The sequence below is a fragment of the Porites lutea genome, chromosome 9 (genome assembly GCF_958299795.1).
Source record: "Porites lutea chromosome 9, jaPorLute2.1, whole genome shotgun sequence".
Taxonomy (NCBI): Eukaryota; Metazoa; Cnidaria; class Anthozoa; order Scleractinia; family Poritidae; genus Porites; species Porites lutea.
This window is the reverse complement of record NC_133209.1, coordinates 21,197,722-21,213,694: the sequence shown is the minus strand read 5'-3', so window position 1 is coordinate 21,213,694 and position 15,973 is coordinate 21,197,722. Positions and strand designations below refer to the sequence as shown.

Sequence of the window (15,973 nt, the reverse complement as noted above, 5' to 3'; positions counted from 1 at the left end):
ACGAAATATAATTCAAAATAAACAGACAAACAAATAAAGTTTTTCCTGTTGCTATGGCCACTTTATTGATCGATAGATAAATAAATAAATTTTTTTTTAATCTAACCGCAGACTTTTCAATCATTCCAGAGATAACTTTGCTCCTTAAAGAGTGCCGTTATTATGCAGAGGCTGAAGGAAATCAGGAAGAGTAACGTGTTTTCGTTTGTCACGTGGACTCCTGCAAATAGGATCCTTTGGTCCTGTTGGGTAATTGTCTGACCAGTAAATATAGTACATCCACACATTCATCTTGGTAAACTTGGTAAGCTAAAATAGTGCATAAGAAAAACACAAAAGAAAACAAGAGAAAATTTATAAAATAGTTGCATATTTAAATCATTGTCCCTTTCAGGCCAGTGGCAACAACAAACACTAGAGAATTCAATTAAAAAGTTTCCGATCATAACTCAAGTTACTTACATCCAGGTCTTTGCAGTTCTTGTCTGTTATACCAGTATTGTCACAAGCCAGATTTTTATCCACAGGGATCTTCAGTTCGTATGTACCAAAAGGACTCTTGCACTCTTCTTGTCCCAAAAGACTGTCCCGACACGTGCTTTTACTCAGTGGGTGGCTGCACATAGGTTCCCAGCGGCTGTCGACTTTGGTCAGGCAGAAAGTGCTTGCTGTTCAGAAAACAAAACAAAACAAAAACAGTATCGCAATGTTTATTCTAACAGAGTGATTTTCAAACCTGAAATATCTCTCTATTTATATACCGATCCTCGTATGAAAGACGCTACTCCTAGCTGTAGTTGAGGCACTCTTTCACCAAAGTCATGTAAGACATGTAAAACCAAAAGCTGCAAGCTCAGTCCAAGCCTAGTCCTCTACCTTCCCCCATGCAATACTCATGTATAATTTGTTAGGTGGCTTTTGGCAGAGATTCGGATGTAGGGAAGGAGTCCCTTTAGCTAAAAACCAAAAATACACTAAGGTTCGCCAATTCTTGGCAAGACAACAGCGCGTGGCGCCAATTACTGCGGACCCGTAACAGTCCCTCCCCTTATAAGAGGCCACCACATCGGAGACTACGTCCCCTACCCTTTACGAAGAGTGCGTGTCTAATATCCCACAGTTTTTATATGTGTAACGGTCGTGAGACGGGGCCTATGGTTCGTCATCATTATCAGAGAGAACTGTAAAGTCTTGACTGTCCTTTTGCAGATGTTTTTGCAAAGGCAGCACTTTCTCCTCAGTTATTTATCGGCCGGGGTTTGAACCAGCGGTCTCTCGCTCGGCAAACCGGCCTTTTACCCAATTCAGCTTATAACTGGGCGGCGGTACATGTTGGATGCAGGCAAAGTGAAAAATGACTTAACATTCAGTAATCTGCAAATTGAATAGTAATAATAATAATTTACCAATTTATATAGCGCGTATTTACATATTCTGATCAATAGCGCTTTACAATCCTATATTTAAGAGAAAACGAAAATACATTACCGTGAGAATAAAATAAACTAAGTTACAAACGATAAAAATACTTCTTAAAAAGATAGGTTTAAGTCGAGATTTAAGACTGTTAAGTGATGTTGCTTGACGAAGCTCCACAGGTAGGCCATTCTAGAGTTTCAGAGCTGCTGCTGAAAATGATCTGAATACCACCTTCAAACCCAGAATACTCACGTGCTGTACTTTCTTCACATTTTTTTTGGTCAGTTGTAGCAAAGCGGTTAAACTCGATTTTCCTGTATGATCCCAGAGGCTGGCGATAGTCTTTAATAGAGCTGTCTCCTGCTCGGAAGTAAGATGCACTCAGATGGCGAATTTGCAGGTGAACATCTTTGGGAATATTTTTCTCTTGTTTCTCATCGCCAGTTAACTCAACATAGAGCTACATGAAAAAAAGCAGCTTTTTAGCCAAATAAAGGGGAACATCTTTATTTCCCCCACACACAAAAAAGGAGAATGGGTACAGACTCTCCGCGCAAAAAATTCTGGGATCGTGTGGGTGGGCAAAAATTTAATAAGCAATGATTGCCTTATAGTTGAATTTCGTTCGACGTATCTAACTGACGATTGCCTCCTCAAATAATCCTAGAAATCGTTGCGCCGAACGCTTGAGCCTATCACACCAGCCAATGAAATTTCTAATTAAGGTCAAGTTTTAAATGACTTTCTTTTTTCAAATATCGGGCGTTTATTGGTATTACGGATACTATTGTTGGTTAGCTCTTGTGTTGTTGTGTTTGTATTGTTCAGTGTCTTACTAACGATTATCCATTCAAATAATCCCAGAAATCGTTGCGCCGAACGCTTGAACCTATTACATCATTGAAATTTCTAAGTAAGGTTGAGTTTTAAACGGCTTTTTTTTTCAAATATCGGGAGTTTCTTGGTGTTTCGGATACCATTGTTGGTTAGCTCCTGTGTTGTTGTATTGGTAGTGTTCAGTGACTCTATAGATTTTTGAATCACGTCATTCGTCACACCCGCCCGCAACACCAAGAAACTACCAAATATCAAGTGCTACTGACGCTAAGAAATGTAGTGTCTATGCCTCAAAATGTGTCCTCTCTGTGGCTTATTCCCATTCACCTCAAGGTTAGTTCTCACTGTCATAAATATGATTAGTAACCTTATTTTTGTTCCCAAATGCCATGCTTCATCTAGTACTGTAGAGACACATTTATCTCAAAATCATGTCTCTGAAACCTAAGCTTTTTTAAGGATCAATTAAATTCAAATATTTCCTTTGAAAAATTAACAGGAAGTCCTCTTGTCTTCTGATCAAGCTTGATAGAAATCTTTACCTTTAATAATCGAATGTTGTAGCATGTGGTACAGCTCTTATCAATGTTGATGTTAAATCTCGTATAACCTTTTGCTATGCCTTTGAATATCTGCATACAAAAAGAAAAACGTCAAACTTTCAAAAATGTGTTACATTTTAATTAGTCTGTAAACTAAGTTTACAGACTAAGCTATCTTTTGTATCATTTTTAGATTCAGAATCAAGAAAATAATAGTGCCCTTGAATTAATTAGCACGGAGCTGAAAAAAAGTTCATCGGGTATTAACAATTAGATTTTCTTATCTTCTTAAGAAAACGGTTGTACTTCAAGAGGCGAGACTGTAAAAGACCACAACGGCCAAATTACAGTTTTGCGCTCGTTGTAGCTGCGTAAACCTGTTTGTGGAAAAACTCCTGCATTGTCGACGATACAAGATTGTGTACAAGCTGGAATCGTCTTAAAATATAAAGCATCATTAGTCTGAAAAGTCATCCATGTGTTTGCCCCACCCCCAAACGGGTGGTAAGGCCGCGCCTCAGTTTGGGAGGGTGGGGCGAAGAAACGGATGATATTTCAGACTAAAGCATGATCTATCGAGTCATTTCTCGGAGAATATATAAAATTGTGTTGCGCTGGTTCGTGCCAATCTGGATCTGTACTTTATTCATTCGAACAAGCACCGCGGCATTTTAATTTTTAAAATTATCTCACCCGGCTCAAATGACCTTTTCTTTCCTAAATGCGGCTCTTACTCTACTGATGGCGGCGCTTTATCAGGGGTGGTGCTTATCAGAATAAGTACGGGAATTATTCTTACCTCCTGGTGCTTGTCCTTATCAAAACTCCATTTCTTTACGTCGTCGGCGTAAATGTTGTCTGTGAAGCATTTTACTGCCGTTATTTCAAGATTTTCCATATTTTGAAGTACTTCTGTAAGTTGAATCATGCCATTAAGACGTCCAGTGCCATGCGCACTCTCACTGGCCACTCTTTGGAATTCGGCGAGAGGATTTTCTCCTTCCCACAATGTTCGAAACTTAAATGCCTTATAGAGCTCATAAACGCTGACCATAAATGTCCGTTCCATTTCCCGATAAGTGCTCAACAGGTTTTCCATGAATCTCAGTTGAAGGTCTTTAGTTATAGGAGTACCTAAAAGGGTTCAAGGCAATCAAGAAATATTAAGCAAACGTGTAAAATGTTTTGGCAGTGTCAAGGTAACCCAAGAATAATAAGCACCTCACGAAATCAGGAAATTGCCACATAAAGGAAGTCAACGATTTAAGAACTGACGATTTCCTCAGGGAGTAGATTTCTACACGGGCCAAATCATCTTGTTTGAAACCTGAAACTGGTAATCTTTTTGCATTGAGCCATTCATAGCTATGGTTGAACTTCCCTCGTACTGGCACTAGAGAGACAGACCTGACTGTCCATATTACAGAAGTGTTCGTATTATAGAAGTAGGGAATATATATGAACTTTGGTGTTGTTGGGACCAGGAAGAGAAGTGTTTCTAATGGAGAGGTGTCCGTAGCACAAAGTGAGGTAATGTATGAAGTATGATATCTATGGGACCAAGAGTGGTGCTGTATTTCAGAGGGAGGTATGGTATGAAGTTTTGTAGAGAGAGCGACCTTTCCGTAATAGAGAGGTGTCTGTATCTGAGAGGTAGGAAATGAATGAAGTTTGGCAGCAAGTGAAATGTACTTTAAAAGAGAGGTGTCCTTTGACATAGAGGGAAGCATCGTATGAAGCTTATTAGAATAGGTTTGACTGTATCAGTTTTTTTTTCTCTTGTGATGAGATGGCAGTCTTCCTAATGCGATACAGTGTTCCGTTTTAAGACCTGAGAGGTATAAATATTCTCTTTATGCTTAATCAAACAAAACTTTTCGTGAGAAAAAAAGGGAAATGATCAACTAGAGTAAAAGGTCTTGTTTTCCTCATCAGTACCATCGGAAATTTGTGTGCCGTGTCATGAGTGGGGACGTTGATATTCTTAAGCAAATATTGAATAAGGCTGAATATGATATGAAGGATTATACTGATTGAGGAGGGTGTTATCCATTAAGGCCAAAGGCGGGATCGATAACATGCTCCGAGATCTGGATAATTGTTACGCGTACGTACCGCTCGGGTTGCCTAAATCCTTTATCGTCGTTGCTGTTTCCTCTAGGAGAGGTATATCAAAGTTATAACCCCCAATTTCATTATCAAGATCAGTTATCTTCCCTATCAAGTCAATACGAGCAGCTCCCGCAATGAAGTATGACTCCAGTTGCTGTTTGAGCGGTGCTACGTCTGATTCGCGGGAGGCAACATCCAAAAGACACACCAGCTCACTTGCTAAAGATTCCTTCTGCATCTCGAGGTTGGCCTATTAGACAACAAAATATCAGACAGAGTTGAATAAAACTAAAAGAAGAGATTACAAATATGCGACAAATCATTTAAATACGACGGCGGCTGACAATTAGCCTAATCGATAGAGTGCTGGTTAACAGAACGGGATGTTGTGGGTTCAATTCCGGGGCGGAACTGGACCAATACTCAACATCTAAACACAGCTGAGAAAGAAGGTATTTAACTTTGCCTTGCTGCAAATGGTCAAACGTTCGCGTGGCTGTGATGACCACGTGATTAATAACGTTCCCATCTTCAGCAGTACAAACAGTATCATCAATATTAATTTCTTCTTGTTTCAAAAATACCTTGACATTTAAATAAACCTGTTTTTTTTTAGCAAATCAACTGTTGTCCCTTCCTTCCATGATTTATTTGTTTCATGGTGGAAAGAAAGCTAAAATATTTCAAGTTTATCTTTTAAACCTTCTTTGCACACACTAACTAAACCACAGGGAAGATAATAGGCCACTTCCGAGTTCCAAAAACCCTCATTTTGAAAATGAGGCTAGGTGCACAACTTCTCTTGTGAAAATGAGTTTTATTTGCATGAGAATGAAAAATGATTTCCATATCAAAGGCTGAGCACCTACCCTCGTTTTGAACTAGAGGCCCGGGGGAACTCGGAAATGGCCTATTTCTTGGCCGAGTTTCCAAGACGATGAGCCTCGGCAAATTCTCAGCCTCCACGTAATTCGACACAAGGATCTTATCGTTATTAAAACTTCGCAGCGAGAATTTGTAAAGAGATTTATTCTGTCACAAATTTGCATTGTCCTTGTTCTGGCTTGTTTGCCTTAACTGTTATTCTCTCTAAGCGTAGAAACGACTACGAGTCTATTGCTGGGCATTAACGCATGATTATATTCGGCCCATTGAAGGTAACTCATATTGCGGAATCATGGGAATATTTACTTCTGGAATTCGAAATCCTAGGCTTTGGAATCTGTAATTCAGCTCAAGAATCCGGAATCCCGCCAACGATTTGAATCCGGAATCCAAGTTCAACTGAAATAGAATCCTGGATCCAGTACCTAGTCGAATCCGTTGTCCACAGCGTGAATCTAGCACCCAAGACTATGTTGGATTACCTTACACGGGGCGACACTAAGGCCACAGCTTTAAACATATTTTTGCTGAATACTTAAGTTAATTTTCTTGGATATGATGATGGAAATACATTTTACAACACGCAATAATGTTTTGCACCTGCATTATTTCCGGAACTGAATTAACGTCGACTTGATCAAAGTCGAGATCGCTCGAATCCTTCAAAGGATTGTAGTTCTTTCCAAATGTTAACCACTTTTTGATGCTAGCAAGATATCCCTCAAGCGAATTAAGACATTGCTTTCCTAGTTGACTCTCAGCAATTCCAAGTGCCGAATCGATAAACGCAAACGGGTCTTTCGATGCTATGCTGCTGACAAATCCAGTAAGACCCTGCAGAATTGCCAGGAAGTCATTTGCGTTCATCTTTGCTTTTTCATACACCTCCGGGAGCATAGTTTCCACTTGTTTCAAAATGCCATTCATCTGGCCTTCTAACTGTCGAATTGACTACAAGGAGAAAAACAATTCAGTACTTAAAATTATAGAATGAGTGAAACGTAACATAAAACTCAGAAACACTACATTTGTGGGGAGAGATACTTTCACAAAGCTTTTTTTCGCAAAGTATAAGGGTTTTATTGCACTTTGGTTGGAGGTGAAACTTCCCCCGTCTCACGGTATACCTGTGCTTATACTTCGCAATAGATATAGTAAATAGATACACATTTTTCGGAACCCCCAAGTTTCATAACTGAATTTGTCGCGAAGGAAAAATTGAGCAAGGACAGGAAACAAACATTCCCATGACCACGACACTTTAAGTCGTTTTGTTCATGACGTTGATTTTATTTACGTTTTGTTGATTTTCACCGATCAATATCCCGGAAGAACATCTGGTAGCAGAGCGACGTTGTCTTCACGATGGATTGACTCAATTTTACCGGGATTTTGCCGTGAGATTTGCGACCACAGGAACGGTAGAACCGAACACGAGATGGCTGAACGACTATTAAAATCCTCACGGTCATGGGTCCAGTTCTCGCTCAATATGTCCTTCGCGACAATATTTTTATAACTTCAAGCTTTTCAGACCATGCTAGGGTCAGCCTACGTGCTGTAGATAAGGAAATAGAAGTCTTAGGATAAGACGGGTGTGACATACGCCGGGGGACGTATAGATGCCACCCCCAAAACATTTTTCCCGGACTTTTGTGGGGCTTTAAGCCAAAACGTCCAGTCTTCCTCAGAAGATTTAACAAAACTCGGTGACGCGATCAGTTGCTGTTGATACAAGATATGACTTCACAAATGACCATAAGTCAAGCCTTTTTTTAAGCAACAATGAGTCGTTTTAGTAAAATCCAAGATACCCGTTATTTTAAGTAACGTCATAGGTCGTCAAAGGCGCTGTATCCTAATTAAATTACATCATGTAGTATCAATTTACCCGTGCGACTCTACCGCCATTAAACCACCGTACGTTGTAGTATGTTTTACCTTCACATAAAGTCTCTTTTCGCTCTCAGCAATGTTCTTGGATTCTACCAATCGCTTCTTCTCCGACTCAATCTGTTTTTCAGCCAGTGAAGACATCTTCTTGGCAAGCTACAAAAACCGTTTTCAAACAGTTATTTTTTACTTGTATTACCAGAAATAAGAAACAGGCCAATGAATACTGGAAATATCTGTATTTAAATCTGTAAGTTCAAACATTAATCATGTTAGGTCGGTAACAGCCCACCGGACATTCTACTTATCTACTCTTGCTTTACACTCTATACAACGGCTTTTACTTTCATGACGGAAATGACTACAATACAACAGTGCGTCCAACAGTGCGTCAACTGCTTAATAACACCTCCACTTAGACCGTTTAAAAGAGTACTGAGTACAATCTAGTGTACTTTTTGTATCTTACCCGTTTTTTTGTTTGAGCTTTCTTGTTCCGAAAATTCACTTTCGGTTTATATTTTGATTGTCTTTCGTATTAGTATGCTATAAAAAGCATGTTTGCCCCACATTTTTTTACCATTTCCCCCAAAATTGGAGTCACATTTCTCTCCTACCTCCCTATACCTACACCTTTCAAAGGCCTCCGTCTGATCCCCGTCCTAGCCTCATGTTGTGGACTATAAAATGCGATATACTTTACACAAAAATAGTGGTTGAGCACACTGATATACCTCAAGAAATATTTTCCCTAAGATTCGTGAAATTTGCGGTATAAGTCACCAACCTGTGTTATATCTCCTTTATTTTCTATCGAAGCCTTTATTCCGTTAAATGCCACTTCGTACTCCTTGGCAGAGGTTTTTACATTTTCTGCTATGACTTTCAGAGCTTCCCATTTGATACGCGGGGCAAACAGTTTATTTCTTCCAAAGATATCAAAGTCCTCTTTACCCGCAAAACCATACTTCCTTTTAACCTCTGGAGATGAACGAGATACAGTTGATATAAGAGTTCACTCATAAGCGTATCACCGATGAATGAGAATACAATCACATTATGTCTGGATAATAGGTGCTTCCTTTTCTTTCTTCATATACATCGACGAAGGAGCCATTTTCGTCCCCAGAGTCTCCAAGGGGCCTAAGCACGAGGACCAGGAGGACCTGGGGACACACGATTTGAAGTCCTAGACTTTAGGACTTCCGGTCATTTCTTATTTTCTACAACGTTTCTAATAGCGTTCACTTGCTGTTGCCGAAGAGTCAATAACTGTAAATTTAGGAGATTCAAAGCCTTTAAAAGACAATCCTCCAAGTTACTTTTGAATCGGAAATGACCGGAAGTCCTAAAATCTAGGACTTTAAATCCTGTGTCCTCAGGGCCTCCTGGTCCTCGTGCTCAGGCCCCCTGAAGGCACTGGCGACGAGAACGCGGTGGGGCAAGGCTTAAGTAAGGCTCAGTCCCCTGCATTGGATGTCTCGATACGCTCTCGGTGGGGGGAGTACCGCGGGTGCATTGAGACACGCAAGGCTGGAGACTGAGCCTAGGATACAGTTTGCATGAGATAATTCTCCCAACTAACGATTTGAAATCATTCTCAACTTTGTCTGGAAGCCTTACATTGTACATTCGCATTCGAAAGTTTGTTGTCCGTATCTGAGTTTTACAGTAGTACCTGGTAATTAACCATCCGTAGCCGTTTTTCCTTACACCATTATGTCATATTACCATTTATGGAAAGCGTAGGTCACGTGTTGGAGAGATTAAACAGAGTTCTAGTTGTTGTTGAGATCGAGTTGGCGCGTTATGTTTTCGCCTATTTTCTAACCACTACAAATCTGGTGGAGAACCTAAAATCCCGAAATGACCACCGTCGAAGAATTACCAGGTATCGTGGCAGGCCTTACGGCAATTGTCAAGCAGCAGGCGGAAGCACAGAAGGCAACAAACACTCAAATCGCTAACCTCACTGAAGCATTGCTCGCACATGGCGGACCTCCCACAGCTCCGGCTACAGCCCAAGTAAATTCCACGCCGTTACGAATGCCTGCTCTTCAACTCCCGCAATTTCGTTATGACCAGAACACTCACGACGACGTTAACAAATTCCTCGAATCTTTCGATGTTCAAACGACCCATTTGCAAGCTGCAACTAAGCTCACCTTACTACAACAAGCATGCGTTGGCGAATGGCCAAATTCCGTGTTGTCAATGGAAAAGACTAAGTTTACAGATGAAACAACTCCTCTCCAAAAGCTGGACAGTTTTAAGCAAGCTTTAAAATCAACATTTGCCGAACCACCAGAAGTACAACGCCGTCGTTTGGCGTTACAGAATCGATCGATCGCTTCGCATTTCGCTTCAAAAACAACCTTCATCGCCTCGCTAAATTGGGCGAACCCGTGGACCGAAACTCGCCTCAGTTCATCATGTCGCAGTTTATCTCCAAAACGAAACCAGACATTCAAAAACATTTGGTGCTTAAAGCAGAAGAATACAAAGATCTTTCTGAGATCATCGAAGCCGCAAACGAATCGAGCGTTCATTCAGCCCTTCGCACAGTCAACCCAATAAACAATCGCCGGAACAAACTAACGCTCTTACCACTAATCCAGCTCCTGGTTTTCCTCGTGGTCGCGGCAAAGGACCTCGCTGTTATAGTTGCAATTCCTATGGCTATGCCAAAGGCAACTGCCCCGAAAAAACGCAGAAAAACCACAATTCTACGAATCCCCAAAGAAGTAACGAAGTTTGCCGTTTATGGAACAAACATCAACGACCTCCCTGTGTTTTACCAGACCCATCATGTAGATATGGCCGTCTTCACAACTGTAACACTTGTTCCAAGCCAGGTTGCAAGGATATTAATCATGCAAACACTCGTCCACCTGTTGCAAACTCCTGCGAAGTTCAACCACCACACGCAACCCAACTGGGACCACGCACTTCTCAACCACCTTTCTCTGGTGTTCAGTCTCAGTCTTCCAACCCTCCGCTATTTCTGATGCCGACCTTACCACATTCTTCAAGTGAGCTGCCTGTTAACCTGAATCGTTCTATTTTGTCATGTCAAGTCACCTCAGCTGGTAAAGTCCTTCAGCTCCCACTTGATTCCTGTTGTTCTGTTACACTGTGTAGCCTGGATCATGCACAGCATATCCACTCCGCAAGACCTGAATTGAAGTACAAGAAACTTGAAAAGCCTATTCCAGTACAAATGGCTGACACTAGTGCCTTTCTGAACGCTATTGGTGTCCAAAAAGTCCCAATTGCCTGGCTTCCAAACAAGGAAACTGTTCATGTCGCTCTTGTCGTGCCCAATATGTCTTGGCCACTCTTGTTTGGTGAAAATCACTTAGCAGCTACTCACACCTTGTCTGACCACAGAGAAAAAACTGTGACATTCCGTCACCCTGCTATGAATTTTACTATTTCATGTGATAAAGCACCCGTCTCACAGGAACCCCATGCTGCAGTTACCTGCCTTCTTACTGGAAAACCAAGTAGCCACTCTGCACCCACCAAGACCACCGTTTACCGCGGTCTAAACCTACTCACAGTTTATCTCACCTTCAGTGCAGCATCCATCGGGTTGCTTGGAAACGACTTATGGCTAACTGGTCATGAACTCGAACCTGGTGTTAGAGTCCTCGATGGCATCTTCAGTGCATCCGCAGTACGAACTGTCATGGACTTCCCTTCTGACACAGGCACCTCCGAGGGTGATCTTCCGGATTTTCAGCAACTCAGAGCTATGAATGTTCTTGTGCAGTGTACAAAGAAGAGCGCTCATGTTGATCATTCCACCTTTGGTTATCTGTCACCTTGTACTGCTCAAGGCAAAGCTGATTTCCAGAATGCACTACACCACACAGCTGACATCCTTTCTTCATCACTTGATGCCTATGACTCGCTCTTCTGTCAGTCTCCTGTCGACGCATCTCCTCTCTTGAAGACCCCTTCACCTACCCGGTTTAGTAAAAGAGACCCAGTACAACCACACTGCCCTAAGCAGGCCAATCAGGAAATGATTACAGCCGGTCTTGTTCAAAGCTCCCGTTTACTCCATCCTTTCAATCAGCCTGATGACACGGATGATCGAGACCTTCCTCCTCCTTCTGTTGTTGAACTTGATCCATTTTCAGAAGAATATCATCAGAAACTGGGAAAAGAGCTGCGCCTAGATACTGATGAATACAGTCACGTGCACCCTGCAGTCCTCAATCAATTTGACACTTTACTTCGGAAGTACCCTCATGCATTTCTTTTACCTGGTGCACCTCTTAGGCGTATCCATGAAGCTGAGCACCACATTAACACTGGAAATGCACCGCCTTGCTACAAGCCACCATACAGGATGTCACCGTCAGAACTTCAAGCCGTGCGTGATCAAATCACTGCCATGCTAAAACAGGACATTATTCGACCGTCCAAGTCTCCTTGGGGTGCTCCAGCAATTCTTGTACGTCGTAAAGACTTACACGGCAAGCCCCAGCCTCCTACCTTTGTGGTCGATTATCGCTCACTTATCTCAGTCACTAAGAGTGATGGATTTCCACTTCCTCAAGTCATAGACATCCTCGACTGGCTTGGTGGTGGGAAATAATTTGCAAAGTTAAACCTCGCTAATGGTTATTGGCAAGTTCCCGTCAGAGAGGAAGACCGTGAAAAAACAGCCGTAGTCACCCACTGTGGATTGTTTGAGTTTATCTCCATGCCTTTCGGCCTTAAGACAGCTGGCGCCACCTTCCAAAGGCTTATGCAGGCCACATTTGCAGACTTCCTCATGGGAAATGTAACAGGCAGTAGTGACAATCAAACTGGTTTCTGTATGCCTTATGTTGATGATTTGATCGTACGTAGTATGTCCGACTATGGTTCCTTAGAACATTACGAACAGATATTTAAACGTGCTGCCCAAGTTGGAATGCAGTTTAAACCGTCCAAATGCACATTCTTTTCAACTCACCTCGAAGTTCTTGGCCACATCGTTACCCCCAATGGTCGCATCCCTGACCCCAAGAAGGTCCAAGCTATCTCTGATTTCCCTATGGTCAACTCCCAAACTGCTGTTCAGAAGTTTCTAGGAATGGTTGGTTTTTACAGGCACCACATCTCAAGCTTTGCACAAAGAACTTACCACCTACGTGAACTTTTACAAAAGGACAGAAAGTTCCAGTTAACTGCTCAGGTCGAAGGAGAATTCAATGACCTCATTGCAGCCCTCACAGGCCCTGACGTTTTGTTGCGATATCCAGATTGGGCCAAACCTTTTCACGTACACACAGATGCGCGCCAGCTTGGTGTTGGCGCTGTACTTATCCAAGAAGATGACCAGCATCACTTGCGTCCCCTTCAGTATGCAAGCCAAGCGTTTTCACCCACCCAGAAAAGATGGGACACGCGCGAACAGGAACTCTATGCCGTCGAATGGGCAGTTGAACAATGGCGCCCCTATCTTTTGGGTCGAAAATTCATTGTCGAAACCGATCACGCTAATTTGAAATGGTTGTGTTCTATTGTTCCACATAAAGCCAAACTAGCACGTTGGGCCTCCTCCCTTGTTGAGTACGATTTTGAACTACGTCACCGCCCTGGTCGCAGTAATACCGTTCCTGATGCCCTTTCGCGTTACCCTGTAACCCAGTTTATCACGTCTGAGAACAGTGTTTCATTTTTCACTTTTGTTGACATATTGCCACCGGCAGACGCGTCAGCTTATTTGGTCACCGCACTGGGACTAACTCCATACTACTTCGCCCCTCTTACGGCTACCATCTCATCTTTTACGACGGCCTTTGCCCTGACAACGGCAGATACAAGCACTTCTCCCCCTACCAAAGCAGAGCATCTCTCAACTACCAGCCTGACAGAAGAACCCCTAACTCTCCTAGGATCCAACAGACAAGACTTTATCACTCTTCAACTCCAAGACCCAACCTTAAAGCTCGTCCACAAGTATCTATCAGCCGGAAGTAAGAAGTCTGCCCTTCATGACTTATCGTCCCGCGAACAAACTCGCATTCAAAACCTGGCACGACGATATCTTATTTTGGAAGGACTTGTTATGTATTCAGACGAATTTCTTGACGACCCAGGTCACCTTCGTATCTTCGTTCCTGACAACAAAGACTTGAAGTCCCGGTTACTGCGTGCGTATCATGACTCGCCCCTCGGGATGCATAGGGGACGAGATAATACTTACCATGCCCTCGCTAGAGATTTCTATTGGAGAGGGATGGGGAAGGCAACGAAACGCTGGGTTGCAAGATGTCTAGAATGCCTCAAGCATAAGTCCACCGATCAGCAACATGGTCTCATGCATACTCGGTTCTATGACAAACCAATGAATGTACTTGGAATTGACTTTGTTGGACCATTCCCGAAATCTTCCAACGGGAACCGCTATATACTTACCGCCGTCTGCCCATTCTCTCACTTCCTGGTAGCAATACCAACAGCAGATCAGAGTGCTACCACAGCTGCAAGGGCACTGTTTGATAATGTGTTCCTTAAACTAGATTTTCCATCCACTCTTCTCAGTGATCGAGGAGGAGAGTTCTTAAACGCTGTACTACGTGAAGTCTCCAGACTCTTGTTCATTAAACAAGTGTTTACATCCAGCTATCGCCCTCGAGCTAAAGGCGCTACAGAACGTGTTCACCGCTTCATGAATTCGGTTCTTCCTATTTTCGTGTCCAAAGGGCAAAAACAATGGGAAGACTATTTGCAGCCAGCAGTGTACTCGCACAACACCTCGGCTATCGACGGCATTGATGGTATCACACCATTCTTCCTCATGTTTGGCCGTAATGCAACATCACCCGAGACAGTTGCTCTTCAGCTCCCAAGCGAGTCAATCAGCAAGAACGAATATGCAAAACATTTAGTTCAAAGGATTTCAGAGGCACAGAAACTGTTCTCCAGCATCAAAAAGGATCTAAGGAGAAGGCAACGAGATTATTACGATTTGTCTGCTAACGTTAGAGAATTTTCTGTCGGTCGGACAGCAGGTCCTAGTCAGGAAACCACCTACTTCAAACGTAGAAAAAGGATCAGCTACTAAACTCATCCGAAGATACGCTGGACCTTATATCGTCAGCGAGCGTTTGAAGAATAGTGATCTTTATCGTCTAAGGCACGCTATTACCAATGAAGAATTACCTCCTACTAACGTCGAGAAGCTGATACCAGTTCCAGAAGCCGAGCCTGGCGAACTAAGAGAGTCCTGCGCACAAGGAGCTTCTCTTCCTGTTCAATCAAAGGAGAGAGAGGAACAATACAAACCTGACCAATTCATTATATACCTTCCCAAGAGAAACAATCAAGCAGACGAGGGGATCTCACTCAAACTGGCCCAGTATCTTGAACCCCTAGGAAAGGCTCCAGTTAGCGAAGCTTGCAAGCATCTGTACTCTGTCTACCCAGCAGCCAAGCAAATTCTTGCTAAACTTGGAAGGATGCGCGGTCTCACAGCACATTGCCCATATCCCTCGAAGGAGATCCCTCTAGAGGAGCTTATTATCGAGTCTTAGATCAAGCTACGTATCGACGTTCTCACACCGATCAAGGGATCCTAGTTGGAGAAATTGTGGAAGCCGGTAAAGTCCAAGACACTGTTGTAGTTCACACCTATGCCCCTACTGGGCGTCGCACAAGACTTGCGAAATCTCGCATTTGGAAACCTGTCTACAACCATGATTTGTCAAGAAAATCTGTCCCTATGGACAAAGACAAGCGCTTGATGGACTATAGCCCAGACTTTGATCGCATTGAGTTTAGGCAAATTATTACAGCGCGAGACACTCTGGAGCAATTGTTGTCTGTTAGAGACATGGACGAAGCAGTGAGAAAATTATTTGTTAGTGTTAGGTCGTTGCACGTTTAGAGACTAAACTACGCTCGAACTTAATCGTGGTTTTAGATGCTCAAAATAAGTGTAATCTAGTTTTAGGGCCTTAAGCTTTTGATTTTATTTTATTGTACACTTCCTCGCCTTCCTCCTGTTGGAAGGGAAGGAATGTAGCCGTTTTTCCTTACACCATTATGACATATTACCATTTATAGAAAGCGTAGGTCACGTGTTGGAGAGATTAAACAGTGTTCTAGTTGTTGTTGAGATCGAGTTGGCGCGTTATGTTTTCGCCTATTTTCTAACCGCTACACATCTTAGGGGAGGGAGGGGGGAAGGGGCAATTGGTCTCAATTTGTTTCTGGCGTTGAAATCTCTGTACCGACCTGACAGGAACCTAAGGTTAAATGTTTGCAAGCAGAAATCACTC

General features: G+C 42.6%; 1 protein-coding gene across 1 annotated transcript in view; it reads right to left on the bottom strand.

Moving 5' to 3' along the window:
- Positions 1–106: 106 nt before the first annotated feature.
- LOC140949031 (uncharacterized) overlaps positions 107–15,973 on the bottom strand; it is a 29,428-nt gene continuing 13,561 nt past the window's right edge. The window contains exons 10-23 of the mRNA XM_073398284.1: positions 14,856–14,942; positions 14,109–14,133; positions 13,461–13,581; positions 12,661–12,774; positions 11,963–12,029; positions 8,476–8,669; positions 7,737–7,844; positions 6,396–6,746; positions 4,914–5,160; positions 3,598–3,932; positions 2,799–2,888; positions 1,672–1,879; positions 463–668; positions 107–309 (exon numbers count right to left, since the gene is read on the bottom strand). Coding sequence (XP_073254385.1) covers positions 145–309; positions 463–668; positions 1,672–1,879; positions 2,799–2,888; positions 3,598–3,932; positions 4,914–5,160; positions 6,396–6,746; positions 7,737–7,844; positions 8,476–8,669; positions 11,963–12,029; positions 12,661–12,774; positions 13,461–13,581; positions 14,109–14,133; positions 14,856–14,942 — 2,318 coding nt within the window. The 3' untranslated portion in view covers positions 107–144. The remainder of the gene's footprint in view (positions 310–462; positions 669–1,671; positions 1,880–2,798; positions 2,889–3,597; positions 3,933–4,913; positions 5,161–6,395; positions 6,747–7,736; positions 7,845–8,475; positions 8,670–11,962; positions 12,030–12,660; positions 12,775–13,460; positions 13,582–14,108; positions 14,134–14,855; positions 14,943–15,973) is intronic.